The sequence below is a fragment of the Typopeltis vanoorti genome, chromosome 2 (genome assembly GCF_054136105.1).
Source record: "Typopeltis vanoorti isolate ZY-2024b chromosome 2, IOZ_Tvanoo_1.0, whole genome shotgun sequence".
In the NCBI taxonomy this organism is placed as follows: domain Eukaryota; kingdom Metazoa; phylum Arthropoda; class Arachnida; order Uropygi; family Thelyphonidae; genus Typopeltis; species Typopeltis vanoorti.
Genome location: NC_143550.1, coordinates 20,035,478 through 20,056,938, shown reverse-complemented (window position 1 = coordinate 20,056,938; position 21,461 = coordinate 20,035,478). Strand labels below are relative to the sequence as shown.

The 21,461-nt window shown below is 35.8% G+C and overlaps 1 protein-coding gene across 1 annotated transcript in view; it reads left to right on the top strand.

Moving 5' to 3' along the window:
- Window positions 1-21,461, top strand: part of LOC150108861 (pre-piRNA 3'-exonuclease trimmer-like) — a 509,147-nt gene that overhangs the window by 15,153 nt on the left and 472,533 nt on the right. The window contains exons 2-3 of the mRNA XM_090403827.1: window positions 9,403-9,557; window positions 20,638-20,689. Of these exons, the coding sequence (XP_090259953.1) occupies window positions 9,479-9,557; window positions 20,638-20,689 (131 nt within the window). The 5' untranslated portion in view covers window positions 9,403-9,478. The remainder of the gene's footprint in view (window positions 1-9,402; window positions 9,558-20,637; window positions 20,690-21,461) is intronic.

Below are 21,461 nucleotides of genomic sequence, written 5' to 3'. Positions count from 1 at the left end.
TTCCAATACTTTTTCCACTACCACTCCTAAGATAGTTTGGGTGTAATTTTCTACCATAGTCTTAGAGCCTCCTTTATGCAAAGGAACTATTTTCTCTTTCTTCCACACCCTAGGGAACTTACCAGAGCTCAGACCTTAAGTAAGAGGCATTGACAATTCTTTTGCACATTCACGTAATACCCAAGATGATATTTTCAAACCTCCCACTGCAGTATTTGCATTTTAATTCTGCAATATCCTAGGTATCTCTGATTCATTTACCTCAATTCTCATATGAGATTGCTACATAAGACAGAAATATCCTCACTCGGGTGATAGACTTGAAAAGTACTCGCTCAGTAACGCTACTATTACATCTGACTCAGTTACCTCACTACCATCAGCGCCCACTAAAGTTTCTTTCCAAAGTCATTCTTCCTTTTACTTGCCACGTAGTGAAAGAATTCCTTGGAATTTAATTCTTTGACTTGTTTGGCTAAGCTCTTCTAATAATCTGATTTAGCCTTCCTTACTATGCTGATAAACTTTCTAGTCTGAGCTTTGTACTGCTCGTGAGTGTGCTGATCATCTTTCTCCTTATAAATCCTCCATAACATTTTTTTTTTTTTTTTTTTGCAGATTGCATCTAATACTACTACTCATCCATCTAATGACTATCTTATTTATCTTTCTGACCATGGGAATACATTCCAATATTGCTTCCTTCAGATACCCAAGAGTGGAAGGAGGACAAGATTGTGCCACTTCATAAAGGAGGTGATCGAACTCAAGCATCAAACTATAGGCCTATCTGTGTGTCAGGTGTTGTGGTTAAGTTGTTGGAAAAGCTTGTGAGAACTAGGATCCAGAGTTGGGTTGACAACAGTGGTATAATCTTTGATGGACAGCATGGATTTGCTAAAGGGAGGTCATGTTTTAGTAATCTACTTACTTATTACAATAAAGTGACTGCTTCCTTGGACAGAGGAGAAGGATACACAGTAATATACTTGGATTTCGCAAAAGCTTTTGATAGAGTACCTCATGATAAGTTGACAGTCAAACTAGAGCAGATGGGGTTGGATATTAGATTGGTGCATTGGATTGGAGACTGGCTATCTGATAGGTATCAACAAGTTGTGTATGGGGGTGCAATATCCAGGAAAAGGAAAGTCACTAGTGGAGTGCCTCAGGGGTCTGTTTTAGGACCATTACTATTTAACTTGTATATTAATGATATTGGCGAAGATTTAGATGGAGATATTCAGTTGTTTGCAGATGATGCAAAGTTGGGACGAACCATAAAGAGTAGTGAAGATGTTGTGTTGTGGCCTTGCAAGAAGACCTGAATAAATTGAGTGATTGGGCAAGCAAATGGGGATGTGAGTTCAATGTTGCAAAATGTGAGGGTTTAAAATTTGGAAAACAAAGATGGGATGCAGAATTTATGCTTGGTGAGAATATATTGTTGGAAGTAGAGGAAATAAGAGATCTGGGGGTGATAGTGGATAAGGATCTAAAATTTAGGGGACACATCGCCAAAATTGTGAAGACAACACAAAGACGTCTGGGAATGATGCGGAGAACACTGACGTGTAGAAGTAGGGAGATTCTTGTTCCATTGTATAAGGCTTTGATTAGGCCACACATGGACTATTGTGCCCAGATTTGGTCACCTGGTTTTCAGAAGGATGAAGAGATGTTGGAAAGGGTCCAAAGGCAACTGACTAAGGTAGTTTCTGACCTCTGGAATGTCGAGTATGAGGAAAGATTGAAAAGATGTAATTTGCAGAGTCTAGTGGAGAGAAGGAAGAGGGGAGATATGATAGAGACCTACAAGTTGGTAAGGGGTTGTTATAGGATCAGTGGTGGAGAAGTTCTACAGAGAATAGTGGGAGATCAGGGGAGAACCAGAGGTCATCCCTGGAAACTGTATAAAGAGGGTGTGAGTAGAGGAGTGAGAGGCAGGTTTTTTTCGTGCAGAGTTGTGAGTGATTGGAATGCCTTGCCTGAGAGTGTGGTGTCTGCAAGGAGTTTGAATGTGTTTAAGACACGGTATGATGAGATGTGTGTGAAATAAAAGGACCTCCTAGATGAGTCTTTGACTCCGTGAGGTCTTGTTTAATAATAATAATAATAATTATATCCCATACACTGCTAACATTTCCCCCCTGCAATTTCTTGCTGCCTCCAAAGCTTGTTATGATTACCTACACAGTTCCACTTTCATAGTTTAATGCTATGAGCTAGAAAGATAGCATCTGACTACTTTAAACTGATAATGATAAATCTGATAAAACTATAATTATGGTTTATTATTATTAATGGTTTTCTATATATATTAATAGCTTCTGTGGATCGAGCATGTACAATACCAAAAGTATCCTATGTTCTGTGTCAGTAACACATCAGGCAAGATTGGACCTTTGGTAGCAGATATAATATTGGTTGTCTTGAGTTCTCCTCTTCATTGAACAGCCAAAAGATGATATTTTCCACATAACTTGATCAACACCTAGTACAGACAGAGTTTATCTTTGGTGATGAGTAAGAAATTGGCTAGTTGGTAGGAGAAAAATGTGGTTATAAGTTGGTTCTTCTTCAGGATTCTGTGATAGATTTGGAGACACTAGAAGGGATATAGAATATGGGGGATAGGAAACCTTACATTCACCCATGGAGTTATGAGAGATAGGACTGTAGGAATATATGATACATTAAGTCTTCTTGTGGTTAAGTCCAGTGCTCACAGAGGACAGCCCTGTCCCTTGAACAAAAATTTATTGCATTTTATCCCCTTCTTAGAAGAGATTAACAACCTACATCCTTAGATCAGGTTTCCTAAGGAAAAAGCAGGTAGTTTAGCTTTCCCAGACATCACACTTAATGAAAAAATGGATAGAAAAGTTGAATGTGTTTATCTGTTACTGGTAATCTCTGTCTTGTTCAGCATGTAATAACACAGGATACAGGATCCTTTCAGGAGTCATTTTAAATATGAATATTTATTTAAAGAAAGTTTGGAGGCCTTATCACATTGACCCAGTTTAAATGATTACCTTTTCTTACTAAAAATTTGGAAGATTTTAATTCTTAGTAGCTGTAACTTATATTTTTAATAATAATATTATTATTATTCAGATTTATACTATTCAGATGTCATCTTACAAGAATCACATTCTATGATTTTTGTGTTTTGAATTTTGACTGTTATGTCATTGATAATCAATAGTTAATTTATGTCTGAAATATTTGATGATTTCAGATTATTAATAAACTTTGGTTCCTTATTTATACATTCCCTATCTAAGTTGATAAATCAATATGTGTACAGTAAAACCTCATTTTACGAACTTAATTCATTCCAGAAGGCTGTTCATATAACGAAAAGTGTTCGTAATGCGAAACTATTTTTATCATTGCAATTAATGTAAAATAAATTAATCTGTTCCACATGAAAAATTTTTGCCTATTATCATAATTAAAATAAAATAAAAATAAGAATATAACATGAACCTTACCTTTACTGAAGATATATGGGGAGGGGGAAGGAAATTATTGTTTTGAAGGTGAGTCACCTTTCATAAAAATGTCAGGTAACTGTCTCTCAGGTGTCACTGCTGTTTTCTATCTTTTTGTGGGTGGTCTAGATGGTGATTCTTTAGTTTGATTACAAATTATCTAGAGTTATCTGGGTTTGTCTTGTTCTTAACATTTTTCTGAAATGTGCAATGAAATTATCATTAAACATGTTGCCACTTTTCTATAGTGGTTTGGATTTTTTCCCAACGGAAGCACAGTTTAATTTCAGCAGTGGAAATGGTTCCCTTACTGGGCCCCTCCTCCTCTGAAAAAAGTTCCTTAACAACTTCCTCATGCTGCTCCTTTTGCAGCATGAGGAAGTTGTTAAGGAACTTTGATGATCTTCCACCAACTCCTCTACATCATTGTCCACTTCTGATCCCATGGATCTGCCCAGACACACAATTTTATCAACCACAGATTCTGCTGGCTCTGCAGGAAAACCTTCAAAATCTGTGCCGGTCACACACTCAGGCCACAATTTTTTCCATGCTGAGTTCATAGTTTTCAAAGAAACTCCTTCACCCCATGCTTTATTTATAAGCCTCAAACAATGCAATGTGTTAAAGTGCTTTTTCCAAAAGTTCCTGAGGGTCAGTTGTGTTTCAGGTGTTACTTCAGCACCTTTGAAACAAAGCCTTTATATAAAGTTTTTTGAAATTGGAAATGACCTACTGTTCAATGAGTTGTATAAGAGGAATGGTTTTAGGAGATAGAAATTTGACTTTTATAAAGTTGCGCTTGCCCAAATCATCCTCCAAGCCTGGAGGGGTGAGCAGGAGCATTATCCAGCACAAGAAGTGCTTTCAAAGGTAGATTATTCTTTTCAAGGTAATTTTTTATACTGGGGGCAAACACTTTGTGGATCCACTCTATAAAAAACTTCCTTGTTACCCAAGACTTACTGTTAGTTCTCCACATCACATCTAGTTTACTTTTTATTACATTGTTTGATTTAAACATTGGGATTTTCTGAGTGAAACACTAACAAAGGTTTCATTTTATAGTCACCACTAGCATTACCACACAACAAGAGAGTTAACCATTCCTTTATCGGTTTGCGTCCTGACAGTGCCTTCTCTTCTTGTCTGATATAAGTTCGCTTAGGCATCTTTTTCCAGAAAAGTCCTGTTTAGACTCAGGCCACAATAAGGAAGAAATCCCTCCGTCCCTATATAAGTTTTAAATTCATGCACAAATTGATTAGCAGACTCTTTGTTAGACTGTCAGCCTCTCCATGCCTTACTACACTATGTATCCCAGTTCTCTTTTTAAAACTCTCAAACCATCCCATATTAGCTTTAAAATCATCACTGTCAGCAGGACCGGTGCATAGTATTTTTCTTGTATATGCGATTAATGTTCGGCACCTTTCCAAAAAAGTTTTTTTTGAATAAAGTGTGAATAAAACGAACAGGAAATGAAAACAAATGAAAACCGCTTTACAGTATATTGTTACCTACGGATTAGTCCTACTTATACAAATTTTTTCAAGTTATATAAATTTTCAAAATAATATAAAATAGTAATATAAAGTTAAGAGATTTATTCAACAAAAATAGATAAGAGAATTTTACAAGAATGTTTTGCATTGGACTTGAGAGTTCGCCGATTATTTTGTGTTGCTGACACCGCCCTAACAGCCTGCTAATATAACAGGCTCGAATGTCAAGAAGAATGAGTTATCAGGAATAAGCTGACTTTTAGGGCCAGACCACATGCATTCGATCCGATTAAAATTAGGATACGGCCCTTACACGGAACTCAACAATTAATCATAAGTTGATTTATGATACATCAAAAAATAAAGAACTATTTTAGGTATATTTTCATAAATTTTAATAAAAAATTACAGTGATATAATCGGGTCCAGGATACAATTTCAGAATTTATTTGTTCGTTTCTGGGAAGATCCGAAACGGGAGACGGGGTCCGAACGGAAGACGACGCACATTCATAATAATATGCACCATTCATTGTTTGTTTAAACTCTTATCTCATATTTTTTGACATCTTTTAGGCGCCTTTTCTTCTGCAGTGCCTGTGTATATTGCACACTTCGCACACGCCACCATCCAGACCTGACTGTCAGCACTAGAACCATGGATTGAATGCTTAAGGTCACTATGTAGTTGCTTAACTTTTTTGCAAATTATTGCCTCTGAAATACTGTCACCTGCCATTTGTTTATCATTAATCCACACTAACAAAAGTTTCTCCATTTCCTCAACAGCCTGAGATCGGTTAGGATACAGTTTTCGCTCCTTTAACCACATCAGCCTTTTTAATTGCATCTCTATTTTTAATAGTATAGATTGTCAATTTTGCTATGTTAAATAATCTTTAGGAACTCGTATTTCTGAACTTTAGTTCAGAAATACGAGTTCCATTTTCCCATTTAGCTATAAGTTCTTTTTTGAGTTCAATAGTTGATCTGGGTGCTCTCTTTTTCTGTTTATTTTCATCACTGCATTTTTTAGGAGCCATATTAACTAATTATTAAATTAACACCATAACACAACTGAAAAAAAAAAACTTTGAATTAGAGAGTAAATTTATCAAAATTTTGATATAGACACTAAAGAGTGGATTCACAGAACTGGAATAGAACTAAACACACTGATATGAACTGATCAACAAGTGTGGAGATAATGGCAGTTCATGTGAGTGTCAGTGCATTTGTAAAACGAACGACGTTTGCCAATCGGTACAATTATTTTTCAGTGGAAAAGTTCGTAAAGTGATTTGTTCATGATTGGAGGCATTCGTATAAGGAGGTTTTACTGTATATATAAGTTTTGGGACATCAGTAGAAGAAATGAACTAAATGAAATAGACCTGTGAACATTTTTCAGTGAGCTGTTAACAGTTGAAGCAGCTCTAAAAGTAAACAAAACTTATTATCTAAGAAATTTTTAATTATATAAAAAATTAGCAAAGCCACAAGGACTTGATTTTTTCCTTGGAAAATGGAAGGAGTGAAATAAGGTGCCAGAAGCTTTATTATGTGCTTTGTGAGTGAATTCAAGAAAAATATGAATAGTTTTGTGCAAATAATGATTAATGTGTGTTTGTGCCTCTTGCAATGAGTATTCAGACTCTATGTAGATATCCATATAATGATATTAATAATCTCTAGTTTAATGCTTTTAATTTTAAAGTTACTGACTCAGTGACTTTATCATGCCACTAAAACTAAATTGGGAAAGACATAGGTTTTGATCCCATCTAGTCTTTAGTCAGTTAAGATGACATTCAGCTCATGTCAGATGAATGTGACAGTGTTTTCTCTGTAACCAACTCAAGATTTTTCCCTTTATTGGCCTAGATGGTTGAATGGGTAATCTTTCCTATGCAACATATGAATTCAGTCCTTACTGTGATATGGATGTTTGAAAATCTTTGGGTGCAAGATAGATCTCATTGCTTCGATCTTGGTTATTAGAAAGCATGAAAATGATTATGTTTTATCTCTTGAGCAGGTTTACTGGATTTTGTAAATTAAAAAAAAAAATCAGCTAACGCCTTTTTATTCCCATATATAGGGAGTAGGTGAGGCCGTTTAGCCCTATCTAACTTTTGAAGACTGAGTGGGCAGTTCAATCTCCACTGGTACCCAATCAGAGATAGCTGGCCCAAGGCTATCACTAATTAAGCGGCATGCAGTGAAGAGAGAGAGAGACGGCTCAACAAGTGCTGCCATCTCTTGGTCCTTAACCCTAACACTCGTATTTTAATGTCGAAATAATGTGGGTTCTATGTAGCTTTTTCTTGAGTTTAAGGGATGAAAAACCCGCTTACCTGTGCCAGAGATCGACTAACTTGGGAACTGGTCGAAAAAAGGCTTAGAAAAATTTCTTCTAGTTGGCAACTAGATTTAAAACCAAAGTCTCCCTTCATGCGCTTAAGCACCATGGTGTGCAAATGCCACATCCACTGAGCTACACAGGCTACTATCCATTAAAATATCTTATCATCCATAATTTTATCAGAGTTTTCACTGTATAAGAAGAGAGAATGAGGGGGTCACCTTGGAAACTCTGTAGGAATGTGGTTAGCAAGGATATGAGGAGTAGATTTTTTGCTTTGAGAGAGAGAGAGAGAGTGTATGTGGTGGTGGGATAATGAGTGAATTGAGAGTGCCAGAGATGATAATGAGTGCTTAGTCAGTGAATGAGTTCAAAACCTTCAATAGTTTTGTTAGAGTATATATACTCTAAGTTTCCAACCTTTTGTGGACAGAGGTGATAGGACAAAAATAAAGGCTGACCATCCTGAAAACACCCATACTTGACTGACACTATGTGAATGTTTTATGGTCTCAGCTTTCTTATCAGTCATTCTAAATAAACCAAATCCAAGCTACCTTTCTGACGACGCTTGCATCATAGCATTACTGTATATTAGCATTTCCATATTTCATGTTCCATATTCCCCGAGGATTTGAGTGGGGATAAATTAACTGTGGAAAGAGTGAAGTGGCAGAAAACACAGATTGTATCAGGGTTATACAATATTAGTTATGAAGGTAGGCTTAGGGAATGTGAACTTCAGAGTTTGGTGGATAGAAAAAGGAGAGGTGATACGATTGAGACTTTTAAACTGTAGAGAGGTAGTTAAGGGTTGTCACTGGGGAGTTGTTTTGTTTGGGGAAAAACAACGGGCCATCCCTGCCGGCCTGGTTGGCTGAGTGATTAGTATATCTGCTCTCCAGCCAAAAGACTGCTGGTTCGAATCCCACTGTGGACATGGATGTTTGTGATTGTCTGTGGAAATACTAGTGGTGGTAGATGGCATTGATATAGTTGCAGTTAGTTGTAGTTAGTGGAATGAGTGTGGAGAGAGAGAATTGTAGAGTAGGTGCCCTCCCTCTATGAGTCTGTGGACTCCCTGGAGGTGTCACGTAATAATAATAAAATCCCTGGAAGTTACGAATGGAAGTTGTGTGCAAGAAGATAAGGAGTGGTTTCTTTGCATGTCGGGTGTTTGTGATTGTCTGTGGAAATACTAGTGGTGGTAGATGGCATTGATATAGTTGCAGTTAGTTGTAGTTAGTGGAATGAGTGTGGAGAGAGAGAATTGTAGAGTAGGTGCCCTCCCTCTATGAGTCTGTGGACTCCCTGGAGGTGTCACGTAATAATAATAAAATCCCTGGAAGTTACGAATGGAAGTTGTGTGCAAGAAGATAAGGAGTGGTTTCTTTGCATGTCGGGTGGTTGAACAATGAAATGCATTGCCTGATGAAGTGGTCAGAGCATGAACTGTCAAGGAATTCAAGGAATGGTATGATAGACTTTGTGTTTTCTAGCGTGGGCCTCCCAAACCGAGTCTTGTGACCTCATGGAGACCTGAATAATAATATCCATGTTTATATTTGTCTGTCTTCCAACCTTCCTCACTCTCCATCATCCAAGAATATGAGCATTTGTATTTATTAACATGCTGCAACCTTTCCCCGCTCTTTCCTCTTTTTTTGTACATCACCTCCCAGTTTTATTTTACACTCTTATTCCCCCCTCCTCTTCACTTTCTGAGTGTAATTTTTGGACTGAATGTGGGCAGCTTCAACTTCTGCTTATTATTATAATGTTAAATTTATGGTATTAAATTTATTTTGTATTAATCATTAATTATAATTCCAAAATAAATAAGTATTATCTTGATTATTGTTTTATTGATATTCACATTGCAGTAAACTTCTTTGGTATTACATTAAATATATTTTCTAAATTATGTTAAAATTGAGTTTTATCATTGTGCTATAATTTAATTTAATTATTATTATTATTATTATTATTATTACTGTTTAATTAATTAATTTTTTGTTATTGTTTCTTATAGAAACATTGCAAAAGGCTTCAAGGTATTATCTCTACTGATTCTGAGCATTATTTCCAATACAAAAAAAAGGAAAAAGATGACTGAGGTGCTTAGGTCAAATTTTGACATGGTTCTACCTGAAATAGAATTTTTTATAAGGAATGCAACATTTATAGGTTTGTATAATGTATATCCCAAATTGATTTACTGTTTAATACTGTTGAAAGTTTATTTTTCACTTGGTTAGACTTTAATAAATTTAGTTTAATCCTTTATCCAAGTGCGAGCAAACAAAGTTTGCACCTGAAAATATCTTCCGGACTGAATATGGTGTTGTACTATCTTACCTGGGTAAGTAGTACACCACCAGGCAACTCGTAGCAAAGATGGAGCAAGCTACCAACTAGTACAACACCATATTCAGTTCTGAAGATATTTTCAGGTGCAAACTTTGTTTGCTCTCACTTGGATAAAGGATTAAACTAAATTTATTATAGTCTAACCAAGTGAAAAATAAACTTTCAACATCTTTCTCTAAATCCAGAGTAATTTAATAAAAAAAAAGTGGCAAACCTTTTGGCAACTCCTATAGATAAAGATGACCTTGCTATTGCTTCTGCCTGGTATCTCTAACTCTGGGCCTGGCTCCCACTGAAGAGACCTCAATAAAGGTCGAAACTAGTCTGGGTAGTGGCCAATCCCTTAATGCATAACATTATACATATCTGCAAGGAGATGCGTTTTGCATTATGGGAGATACTGGGATAGGAGTGTTGGTAGCTTGCTCCACCTTTGCTACAAGTTGCCTGGGTGTTGTACTACTTACCCAGGTAAGATAGTACAACACCATATTTAGTCCTGAAGATATTTTCAGGCACAAACTTTGTTTGCTCTCACTGTTTAATACTGGTTTGGTAATTACAAAGCTAAACATTCTAAAAATATGTTCCTGCCACAGATATTAGACTTGTAGAGTCCATAACATAATAGGTAAAAAATACTTTTCTCTCTGTTTCTGGGCTTATCATGAGCTCTCCATTTTATGAACAGAAATGTTTAGTGATGAATTTTAATTCCAGGTCACTAAGTGATTCACCAGAGACCTGCACTTTGAATCTGCTCTGTGTATGATATTGTGATAATTTGGAGACATATTGACAAGCACTTTCAGATTTTGTTTTTCTAAACAAATACCATTCAGCCATCTGATTTACAGTGGAGCTTGAACAAGAAAATGCACTTCTCTTTCTGGACATCTTAATTTATAAAGAATAGCAAGTTTCACATTTTCTATAAAGTAACTCTCAGAGGTATCAATGCCCAGTCAACCATCACTGGATTCAATAATGGTGACAGCTAAAACTAAACAAAGTGCCATATTGATAGGAGAGGATCCAAGTTCTTTCTGTCACACACTGCTTCCAAAGCAGTGTGTGACAGAAGGAACTTGAGGTCAAAGAGTTTTAGATCTGATTATAATGTCAGAGGTGATTTTAATTAATGATGTAACCCATTCTGCCTCCAGCTGGTGTCATGTAGTACTCACTTGGGAAGTGGCTAAGTTTATGAATGTTCCATTCTGAAAATGTTACATGCTGAACTACAAAGCAGGAAATTATATTATGACCACCTGAGGAGTAGGCTGGGTTCTGCACTATGGTATCAGTTGTTGGATGTGACCAGTGGTGAGCTATGGAAATTTTAACAAAGGGCTCGCATTGTCGAGAAAAAAACAAAAAAAACACTGTATTTCACACTAAAACTTTTATTAATACAGCTTGTGTACAAATTCCAATCAAAAAGTATGAGAGGACAATCAACGTCTAAAGGCTATCATTTTTAGACAAATATTTCTGATCTAAACATGAAATATTTGCACACAATCAAGTGTGTTAATTTATCTTACATAAGAAAAACATTTTTAACTATCAAAATATAATAAGAATGAAATCTTTTATAATCTTTTATAAATCATTTGATTGGCTACTCGTTTTACCATATGATTGGCTACCATAAGGGAGAAGGGTAAAGATAGCATGCTTATTTTATTATAAAATATGTGCTTATTTTATTTTCAAACTTGGGCGCATTTGTTATAGAGGAGTTGAAACAATAATTCCAAATAATCTATACACTGCCGAATAGACTAATTTTTGTTAGGTTACTGTATGAGTTTGTCACTTAATATGTTTCAAAAAAAATTTTTTTTCGAAAAAATAAAAAAGTAAACAAAAAGAATAAGGGGCTTGCAAATTTGAGAAAAATTTAACAAAGGGCTCACGCGAGCTCCTTATAGCTCACCACTGGATGTGATGGATATTGACACTGCATGGTGATGTACCTAGAGTTCGAAGAATAAATAGGATAGGTGTAAAATGGCTGTATAATCTAATTAAACAAGAGGTTCTTAAGAAATTTCATATCAAATTTTTTTTCATATGAAATCTATTACAGCAGTTATTCAATTTAATTGGTGAATCTGTACACTTGTCTTGGATTTATTTAGGAGTATAACATCAGCCGTAAAGTAAAGTAAAGAGCTGAGATTAACATATCCAGTTTTGCTACAATACCACTTTTCTTCATAATGTGATCCATAAAAATGATGAATAACAGTGGAGATAATGTACACCTTGTCCCACACTTGATTTAACATCAGACTATCATCTTGTACCTCCCTGAATTCTAACTGCTAATTGCAGTTCATATATAGACTATGCATTGCTCAATATAGCATGCATTTACACCTTATAACTGTGGGGTTTTGAACAGTTTTTCTTTTGGCGCCTTGTCACCAGCTTTTCTAGATCTACAAAACTAAACCTAAATACAAATGATTGTTATATTTCCACAATAGGCCTGTGTAGCTTAGTGGAAGTGGTGCTTGCATCCTCTGTGCTAGGTCTCTCGAAGTTAGACTTAAGTTCAAATCTAGTCACCAAATGGTAAGCTGCTCAACTTTGATTTGTTTTACAGCTTTCTTGCACACTCTTCTTTTAATTTAAATCAGAAATTCAGGTTTGTCCTGTTTAAAACTAAATGGTGATCACTTACAATTTCAAATTCTCTGTATACACTCTTGTGTTCTGAACCAGTGGGAAATCATTACTGCCAACAGTAACGTAGTAAGTATCTTTAATGGAACGTGTACACTAGACTCATTAAAATAACTTTCATGGCTTACACATGTATCACAAATTATATAGAATTTATTCAAAAACTCCAGTATATTTCATCCACCGTTACATGAACATCATCAAGGAGATAGGCTGTTAACTACATTCAAAAGATGAATCAAAATAATGAGTCTTAAATCATGCATATATTAGCTTGTGTCTCAGTTGCAACTGAAGTATATAATGTTGTGCTATTCACCAACATGCCATTACAAGAGATTCTTCAGTTTTTACAATCTGATTTCCCAGAAGATATTGTCAACCTATTTAAATTTAGCATCAAAGTAGGCTCTTTTACATGGCATAATAAGTTGTTCAAGCAAATTGAAGAACAGCAATGGACAGTCCTATCTCACCAGTCTTATCTGATTATTTCATGGAATGCCTAAAAAATGAATTCTTTGACACTATTCCCTCAGCCTCATATACGGTTGCATTTTGTTGATGATATATTTTCAATCTAGTTGTACACTGATTCAGAATTACTTCAGTTCTTAGAGAAAATAAACTCCTTATACTCCCTTAACAAATTCACTATTGAAAACATGAATCCAATAATCATCTACCCCTTTTTGGATACTGTAATCCCACTGGTCATGTTGAATTTTCAGTTTATTGGAAACCAACCTTTATGGCAGATATATTCACTCATCTTCCCACCATCATAAAAAATGGCTATTTTCAAGAGTCTTGTATGCAGACCTTGTACCATCTGATCTTCTGATCCCTTTTTTTAGATGAAACTGAATAAAATTAAAAGTATTCTGATATGTAATGGACACAACAAAACTACCATTCAAAAAATTATTGATAATTATCAGCTTTCTACCAGACTACAATCTAATTTGTGAAAGAATTTCATTAACCTACCATAAAGGGACTTTGGAACAAATAGCAAGGATTCTTCATAAATTGAATTATATACTTCCTTCAGACTAGTTCGGAAACCATCTTCCTTCCTACTATCAACAAAGAATACTTTACCACCTCTTTCCTTACCAGGTGTCATATCAGGTACCCTGCTCATGTCATCTTTCCTGTTTTGGACAGACTGGCTTTTCTGCCTTGATTAGAATTGAAGAACAATAAGACTATATTACATTTTTGGAATCTGACAAGACTGGATTTGCTTCTCACATTATTGACACTAGGCACAGACACAGATTTCTTTGGAACCAGACAAAACTTCTTCACTCCAGCAAGTTCAAATTTGATTGTCTTTTCCTTGAAATGTGAAATGCTAAGAAATCATCTGAACCTGAACCACTTAGACTGTATTCTAGTATCCAAGTTTTGGGAAGCAATCACTATTAATTGTTTATAAGTTTTTATTAGCATCATCATCAAATTCCTGCCATGTACCCTCAAGAGGTGTACAGGATATGATAGTACTACATGAAAAAAATTACATCACTACTAACTTCCTATCTACAATTTTCCTTCAAATCACTCTGTTACTTGACAAGTTTTATTATTATTATTAATTAATTACTATTTAATTTTTTCTTTTTATATATATATATATCAAACACAAATTATTTGAGTTAGAAATAAACCAGTTAGTGAACAAACTGGAGACCACAGCTGATGGCAGAACTCTGAAAAAAAGATGGCAGAAATGTATTAAAAGTGCATATTAGAAAGAAATTTCACATCCAATGATTTGTTTCTAAATCTTCCTCAGTTTCATCACTCCAGAGAAAAATGAATAATAACCATCTCTCATTATCATTCTTATAATCAATATAATATGTACCCTCAGGGGATGGACAGGATATTATGATAGTATTATATGAAAAATTTATTATTATTATTAACTTTTGATTGACATTTTTCCTCCATATTAATCTGCTATCTGTCAAGACTCCAGTATTATCATATCTTATATTTCATCAAGTAACTCTCTGTCTAGATGAAATTGCTTGAAATTTGACATTTAGGATGTATGTTAAATGGCACTTCTTGGCCATTGGACACTATTAAAAAACTGTGACCACATTATACTCATTCTCTGAATTTATGGGGTTCCCAAAGTTCACACATAATGTTCCATTTTGGCCAGTAGTTAAAGGTATAGATTGCCCTGATTATTATGTAAACGTGCAATTAGTGTTAACACTCAAGATATTGGTAGCTTATTTGCCTTCTTATATAAGGAACACACAACACTTTATAAGCAAAATTAAAAACATAACACTTGGCAAAGATTATATATTAGTCAATTTTGATGTTTCTGCCTTTATTATGGCAGAAAAGAGAGCCAATATTATGGCTCTCTTTTCCCACCTAGTACATTCTGGTTACTTTGTTTGGCAAAATAATTTTACCTACAAAAAGAAGGTACAGCAGTGGACCCACCACTGTCTTTCCCAATTGCTAACTTTTATATGAAAGCTTTTGAGCAATGTGCTGTAGATTCCTTTACTTTAAAACCTACAGTCTGGCTTGGATATGTTGATGATGTTTTTGTTATCTGGCCACACAGCTGCCAAACTTCAAACACCTTCTTCAACCACCTGAACAAAGAACGTGAGTGCATAAAATTTATCATTGAAAGCCAAAACTTTCCTGGATGCACTGGTCACACATCTTTCCTCAGGAAGTCTATCCTTCACTGTCTACTGCAAGCCTACACATACTGGCCAATAAAGATAAAAAATACTATCAATAAAATTCTTCATAAAACTTCACCAAAAATGCAAATAATATGGATTATAGTAAAACCATAGCTATCCCATACATTAAAGGGTTATCAGTTAAAATAAATAGAATTCTGCACCATTCCAATCTTAATACTACTTTTAAACTACCTATAAAATTAAAACACATTAAATTCCTTCAAGGATTCCCCTCTGTCCCTAGCCTACCCTGGAATATACTTAATCTATTGACCTGTAACTTGCCATATATTGGTGAACAGGATGCACAATTTCAATCCATAAAAAAGAACACAAACAACACATTCAATTTAACAATTTTAGTAAAGCTGGCCTCTTAGATTGCACTCTTAATACCCTACACCAAATTGATTAGAACAGTATTTTCCTTACATCATACAAAAGCTTGGTATGAATGCAAATTTAAGGAAGCCTGTGAAATTTTGATCAACCATTCTAATCAAATAACAGTGGCATAAAAATCCCAAGAATTTGGATGGCACACTTTCAGCCCACATAAGTTCTTTCAAGTTCTCCAGCAAATCCTTATTTCATATCTATTACTTTACTCAATGCAATAATTTCAGCCCTTATTGGCCACCATCTATATGAATTTATCTGTGAGTAATTGTGTGAGAGCACTTTGCTCTCTAGTTTAATATACCTCTTTATGAATTGTAACCAAATAATGTAATGTAATTAAAGGTGTTCCCCCTCACCAGAAGTCAGGCCACCAGTGTTAGCAGGTGATCAAATTAGTGTGACTTTGGCATACTATGTAGATTGTAACGTAACTTGTTTCTTTGTATATATATATATATGTGTATACTCTAGATAATGATGACCTTGATGTGAAGGTTGAAACATAGGGTGATTATTTTGGCTTATATTAAACTGAAGTTTTACTATAACATGATAGTTGTTTCCATAATTTTTAAAAATGAATGCTGATCACGATGTAACTATGAAAGAAAGGATTCCCATGACTTTTGTTTAACTACTTTTGCACGTAGCTTAGCTTTCTTACATTTTCTCTGTATTCTTTTAGGCATCTACTGATTTATTTGCTAGAAACTTTTGGAATGCTTTCTTCTTTACCAGGACTGCTTCTTTAACTTCATGTGTCCACTATAGTGTTCTTATTTTTCTGCCCTCGCAGAAAAAAAGAGGTGACGAGTGTTTCCAGGATAGCAGTATATGGAGATTCCATAGTTAGAAGACTAGTTACTGAGAGAGTCCATAAGGTCTGCTATCCAGGAGGGAGAATGAGTAGGATAATTAAGGCATTAGACATGAGGAAGAAATGAGCAAGAGAGCTAGTCATGATTGTGGGAATAAATGATCTAAGTGGACATGAGGAGGAATGTGAAGGCAAATATCAGGAGGCTATTGAGAAGAGTAAAAGATAACAGTGTAGTAGGAAAGGTTTACAGTGTATTGCCAAGGTATGATGATGATGAGTTGCGATGGAGAGCAAAAATCATGAATGGTATGCTAGCAGAGCTGTGTGAGGAGAAGGGAGTACAGTTTTGTATGGCATGTGTTTGAGGGAAGAATGAAATTATACAGGCATGATGGGTTGCATTTGAATGGCTTTGGAGTGAGTGCACTGAAGAAAGTGTTGCTGGATGGAAGTACAGTGTTATGTGTGCAAAAAACCAGAAGAGAGAGAGAGAGATGAAGGGAAAAATCAGGAGAGTGGTATTGAAGAGACAGAAGTGTTTGGCAGTGGAAACTGTAGTAGTGTGAGAGATGAAGAGAGAACGGGAATGCAAGAGGAATGAGGAAATGGGTGAAGCCCAGATGGACAGGGAGACATGGCATAGGGAGAGTGGATGTTGAAAGTGGCAGTGAATGTGTATGAAGATGAAGTATATTGTGATGTGAGTCAGGAAGTTGAGACTGAGCAGATATGTGGTAAGTGGTGATAATGACAATTGGGCAGGTGTGGTGGGGAAATAACAACCAGCAAGTGGCTTGGATAGGACTAGTTATAGATTTAAAAATGAATTACTGTGCTTGTTTACAAATGCCAGAATGGTGTCCGAAATAAAAGAGATGAAATGGTTTCACTGATTGAGTTTATTTGCCCCACAACCATTGGAATAAGTGAAACATGGTTGAATGAAGATGATATTCTAACAGGAATAGAAATGGAAGGATACAGTATTTTTTACAAGAATAGTAAGGGCAAGAAAGGAGGGGAGTGCCACTGATGATAGCAGGGGAATTATGTCCACATAAGGTAGACACAAAAGAGGGAAATAGTGGCAATGGTTATGAGGCAGTGTGGTGTAATGTGGAGGTTGACAGGAAGACTTATTTAGTTGGATGTTGCTATAGGCCTGTGAATGTGGAGGGTGGTGATGAAGAAATGTATAAACAACTTGGATTAGTGGACAAAGGAAAGGTTTTAATTATGGCAGTATAGATTGGAATGAAGAGATAGCATTTGGGAATAAGGAAAATGAATTTCTTGAGTTCTTGAGCAATAACTATCTCAGGCAGCATGTGAATGAGAGCATGTGTGGATTGAGAGTTCTAGATCTGATCATTTCACCAGAAGATATAATTGTGACAGATTTCACACTTTCATTCAGTTGGTGAACGTGCTCATAAAGTGATCACCTGGGTTGTGGCTAGCCATATGGCAGACTTTTGTGAGGAAGGTTTTTAGATATATGGCAAGTAGAAGGAAGAATGATTATGGTAAGATGATGTTAATGGATGAAAGGTGGTAGAAAGGTAACTGCTGCAGAAGACATTGTTGAGGTATTCAGTGATCAGTATATAAGGGTGTTTCATCTTGATCAGGGTGGAATCATGAGGAACTTAAGTGTAGAGGACATAGGAGAAGATGGCTTAATTGTGAGTGAGCAGGAAGTTTTTGAGGAAATGAATAAACTTGATGTCAATAAAGCAATAGGATTTGATGGCATATCACCACACATCTTGAGGGAATAATAAGTTAATAAATAGTTATTTTCTTATCCATCTGTATTCGTATCATACCGTGAAATCTATTACAACAACATCTTGAGGGAATGTTCCACGGAATTGGCCATAGCATTGGCATGCCTGTTTACAAGTTCCAAGGGAGTGGAAGGAGGGGAAAATTGTTCCACTGCATAAAAGTGGTAATAAGGCTGTAGCTTCATATTATAGGCCAATCTGTATATCTGGAGTTGTGGTGAAGGTACTGGAGAGATTTGTGAGAAGTAGGATATAGAAATGGGTTGATAACAGCAATATTCTCTGTGGTTATCAGCATGGGTTTGTTAAAGGGAGATCATGTTTCACTAACTTATGTACTATAACAAGGTGACAAATACCTTGGAGAGAAGATGCAGATACAGTGGTGTAATGGATTCTGCAAAAGCTTTTGATAGACTGCCACACGACAAGCAGTTAAATAAATTGAAACAGATGTGATTGGATAACACACTTCTGAGTTGGATCAGTGACTGGCCGTCAGATGGGTATCAGAAAGTTGTATATGTGGGTGCAGTATCCTGAAAGAGGACGGTCACTAGTGGTGTACTGCAGGGATCTGTTTTGGAATCATTGTTGTTCTATTTGAATGTTAATGATATTGGGATGGGTTTAACTAGTGATATGCAGCTGTTTGCAGATTATGCAAAACTGGAGAGAACAATGCACAGTCAAGCAGATGTTATGGCCTTACAAGAGGATTTTGAATAGATTGCATGAATGGGCAGGGTAAGTGGAACTTTCAGTTCAGTGTTGCAATGTGTAAGGTTTTGAGATTTGGTAAGCAATGATGGGATGCAAAGTGTACACTTGGTGGGGAAACTTTAAAGGAAGTAGAGGAGATGAGAGATCTAGGAGTGATGGTGGACAAGGACCTGAAATTCAGGGGCCACATTGCACAAGTTGTTAAGATGGCACATTGAATAATGGCAATGATGCGGAGGACACTGCACTGACATACAGAAATAGAGAGGTTTGAGGCCTTGATCAGGCTTCATATGGATTATTGTGCACAGATTTGGTCACTGGTTTTCATGGTGACAAGGAGATGTTAGGATTTTATAGAAGATTCAGAAAGGTGGTCTTTGGAATATGGAGTACGAGGGCAGATTGAGAGAATGTAAGTAAAGTCTCCTGAATAGGAGGAAGAGGGGTGTGGGGATATGATTGAGACATATAAGCTAGTCAGGGGTTGTTATCAGGTTGACATGGAAGTGATTTTTATAGAATGGGTAAGTGGGGGTGGGTAGAATAAGAGGCCATTGCTGGAAACTGTATAGGGAGGGTGTGAATAGAGGATTGATTAGCATGGAGAGTGGTTGGTGAGTGGAATGCATTGACTAAGTGTGTTGTGAATGTATACACATTGAATCAGTTTTAAAGCACAGTTGGATGAGCATTGTGTGCAATAGTGTGTACCTCCCACAATGAGTCACTGACTCCATGGAGAGCAGATGTTAATAATAATAATTGATAATAATAACTTCACCACATGCCTCTCTAGCTGAATCAATCTAGAGTGGCATGTGTTGAAGTCTGTAAGAAGATAACTTCACTACCTGTTTTCTTTACTGAATCAGATATTTTCTTCAGTGTTTGCCATTGAATCTCCAATTAGTTCTTATTTGTGAACTGTGTCATTTTTTTTAAATAAAGTATGCTTGGTTGTGTCTACACCACTTGATCAATAAAAGCCACTCAGCTTTAATTCTTTTTAAATTTTTTTTACATATTTCATTTTTATTTTACTTAAAACTAAGGGATGGTCACTTCCAATTTCATATTCTGTATATACTTTTGTATCCTAAACCAGTATGATGATATCATGATCAACAGTAACATAGTCTGTGGCTTTTCTTAATTCTTGTCTTCTCTTCCTGTGAACTTGTGTACATCTTTGTGTTGGAACATGGTGATAGTAATGACTAGTCCTTATCATGGGCAGAAATCCAGTAGGTACTTACTGTTATTATTAGCCTTATCTCCAGATTTTCCCAAAATATTTCTATATGCTTGGTTGGGATTCATTTTCTACTCTGCTGTTTAAAGATCTCCAACAAGGACCACTTTTTTCATTTTCTTTATGTCAGTTTCCAGCTGTAATGTCTCAAAATTTTTTGTTCACTTCTTCCTCAAGAGAACCTTCTGTGATACCATAGGCACAAATAAGTTTCATTGTGCATTTTGACATATTGAAGTTTGTCCATATAAATTTACTTGAAATTGCTTTTCAGTCAAGAAGTTTATCTTCAAGTTTAGTGTTGAATATTTGGTGTAATTTTTTTTATTATAATTAAATATCATGGATGCATAGTTATAAACTTTAAAAGATTAAAAACTTGCCATTGTCTGAGAATATTTTTTTCAGTGATTATTTAAGTATACGAGTAGTTAACAAACTTCTTGACATCCTAGTTTTTTTGAATTTTTAGCTCTTGATGCAGAATTTACAGGATTGGAAAGTATCATGAATACAAGTCAGAGGTATGTAATATTTTCAGTATAAATACTATATACCTATTCTGTGTAAAGCTGTTTTGATGACTGGAAAAAAGAATTAAAAAAAATGAAAAAGTAAAAATATGCTGTATACAAGTTAGTGTACACTGATCTTGGAGTATATTGCAGTTCTTCTTGAAGAATGACTATTTCATTTGTCCGGTTCTACCACTCATTTAAATGCCAAATTGTTGTTAATTTTATGTGTCATCCAGTCATTACTGACTCTCTGTTATATGTCTTTTCCTTCAGCAGCTTGGTAAGTTCTTTATGCTATCTATCCAACTCTTTCACTGTCTTCCTCTCCTTCTCTTTCCCTTAATCTTCCCCAACATAACTGCCTTTTCCAATGATTCATCTGCTCTCATGATATGCCGAAAGTACAATAAATTTAGTTTAATCCTTTATCCAAGTGTGAGCAAACAAAGTTTATGCCTGAAAGTATCTTCAGGACTGGGGTAAGGTGGTACAACACCAGGACACTCCTTGCAAAGGTGGAGCAAGCTACTAACACTCCTATCTCAGTATATCTCCCACAATGCAAAACACATCTCCTTGCGGATATGTCTAATGTTATGCATTAAGGGAAGGGCCACAACCCAGACTAGTTTCGACCTTTATTGAGGTCTCTTCAGTGGGAGCCAGGCCCAAGTGGAGATACCAGGCAGAAGCATTAGCAGGTCATCTCTACCTATAGGAGTTGCCAAATGTTGTGCCACCCTTATTTAATAAATTACACTGGATTTATTATACTCTA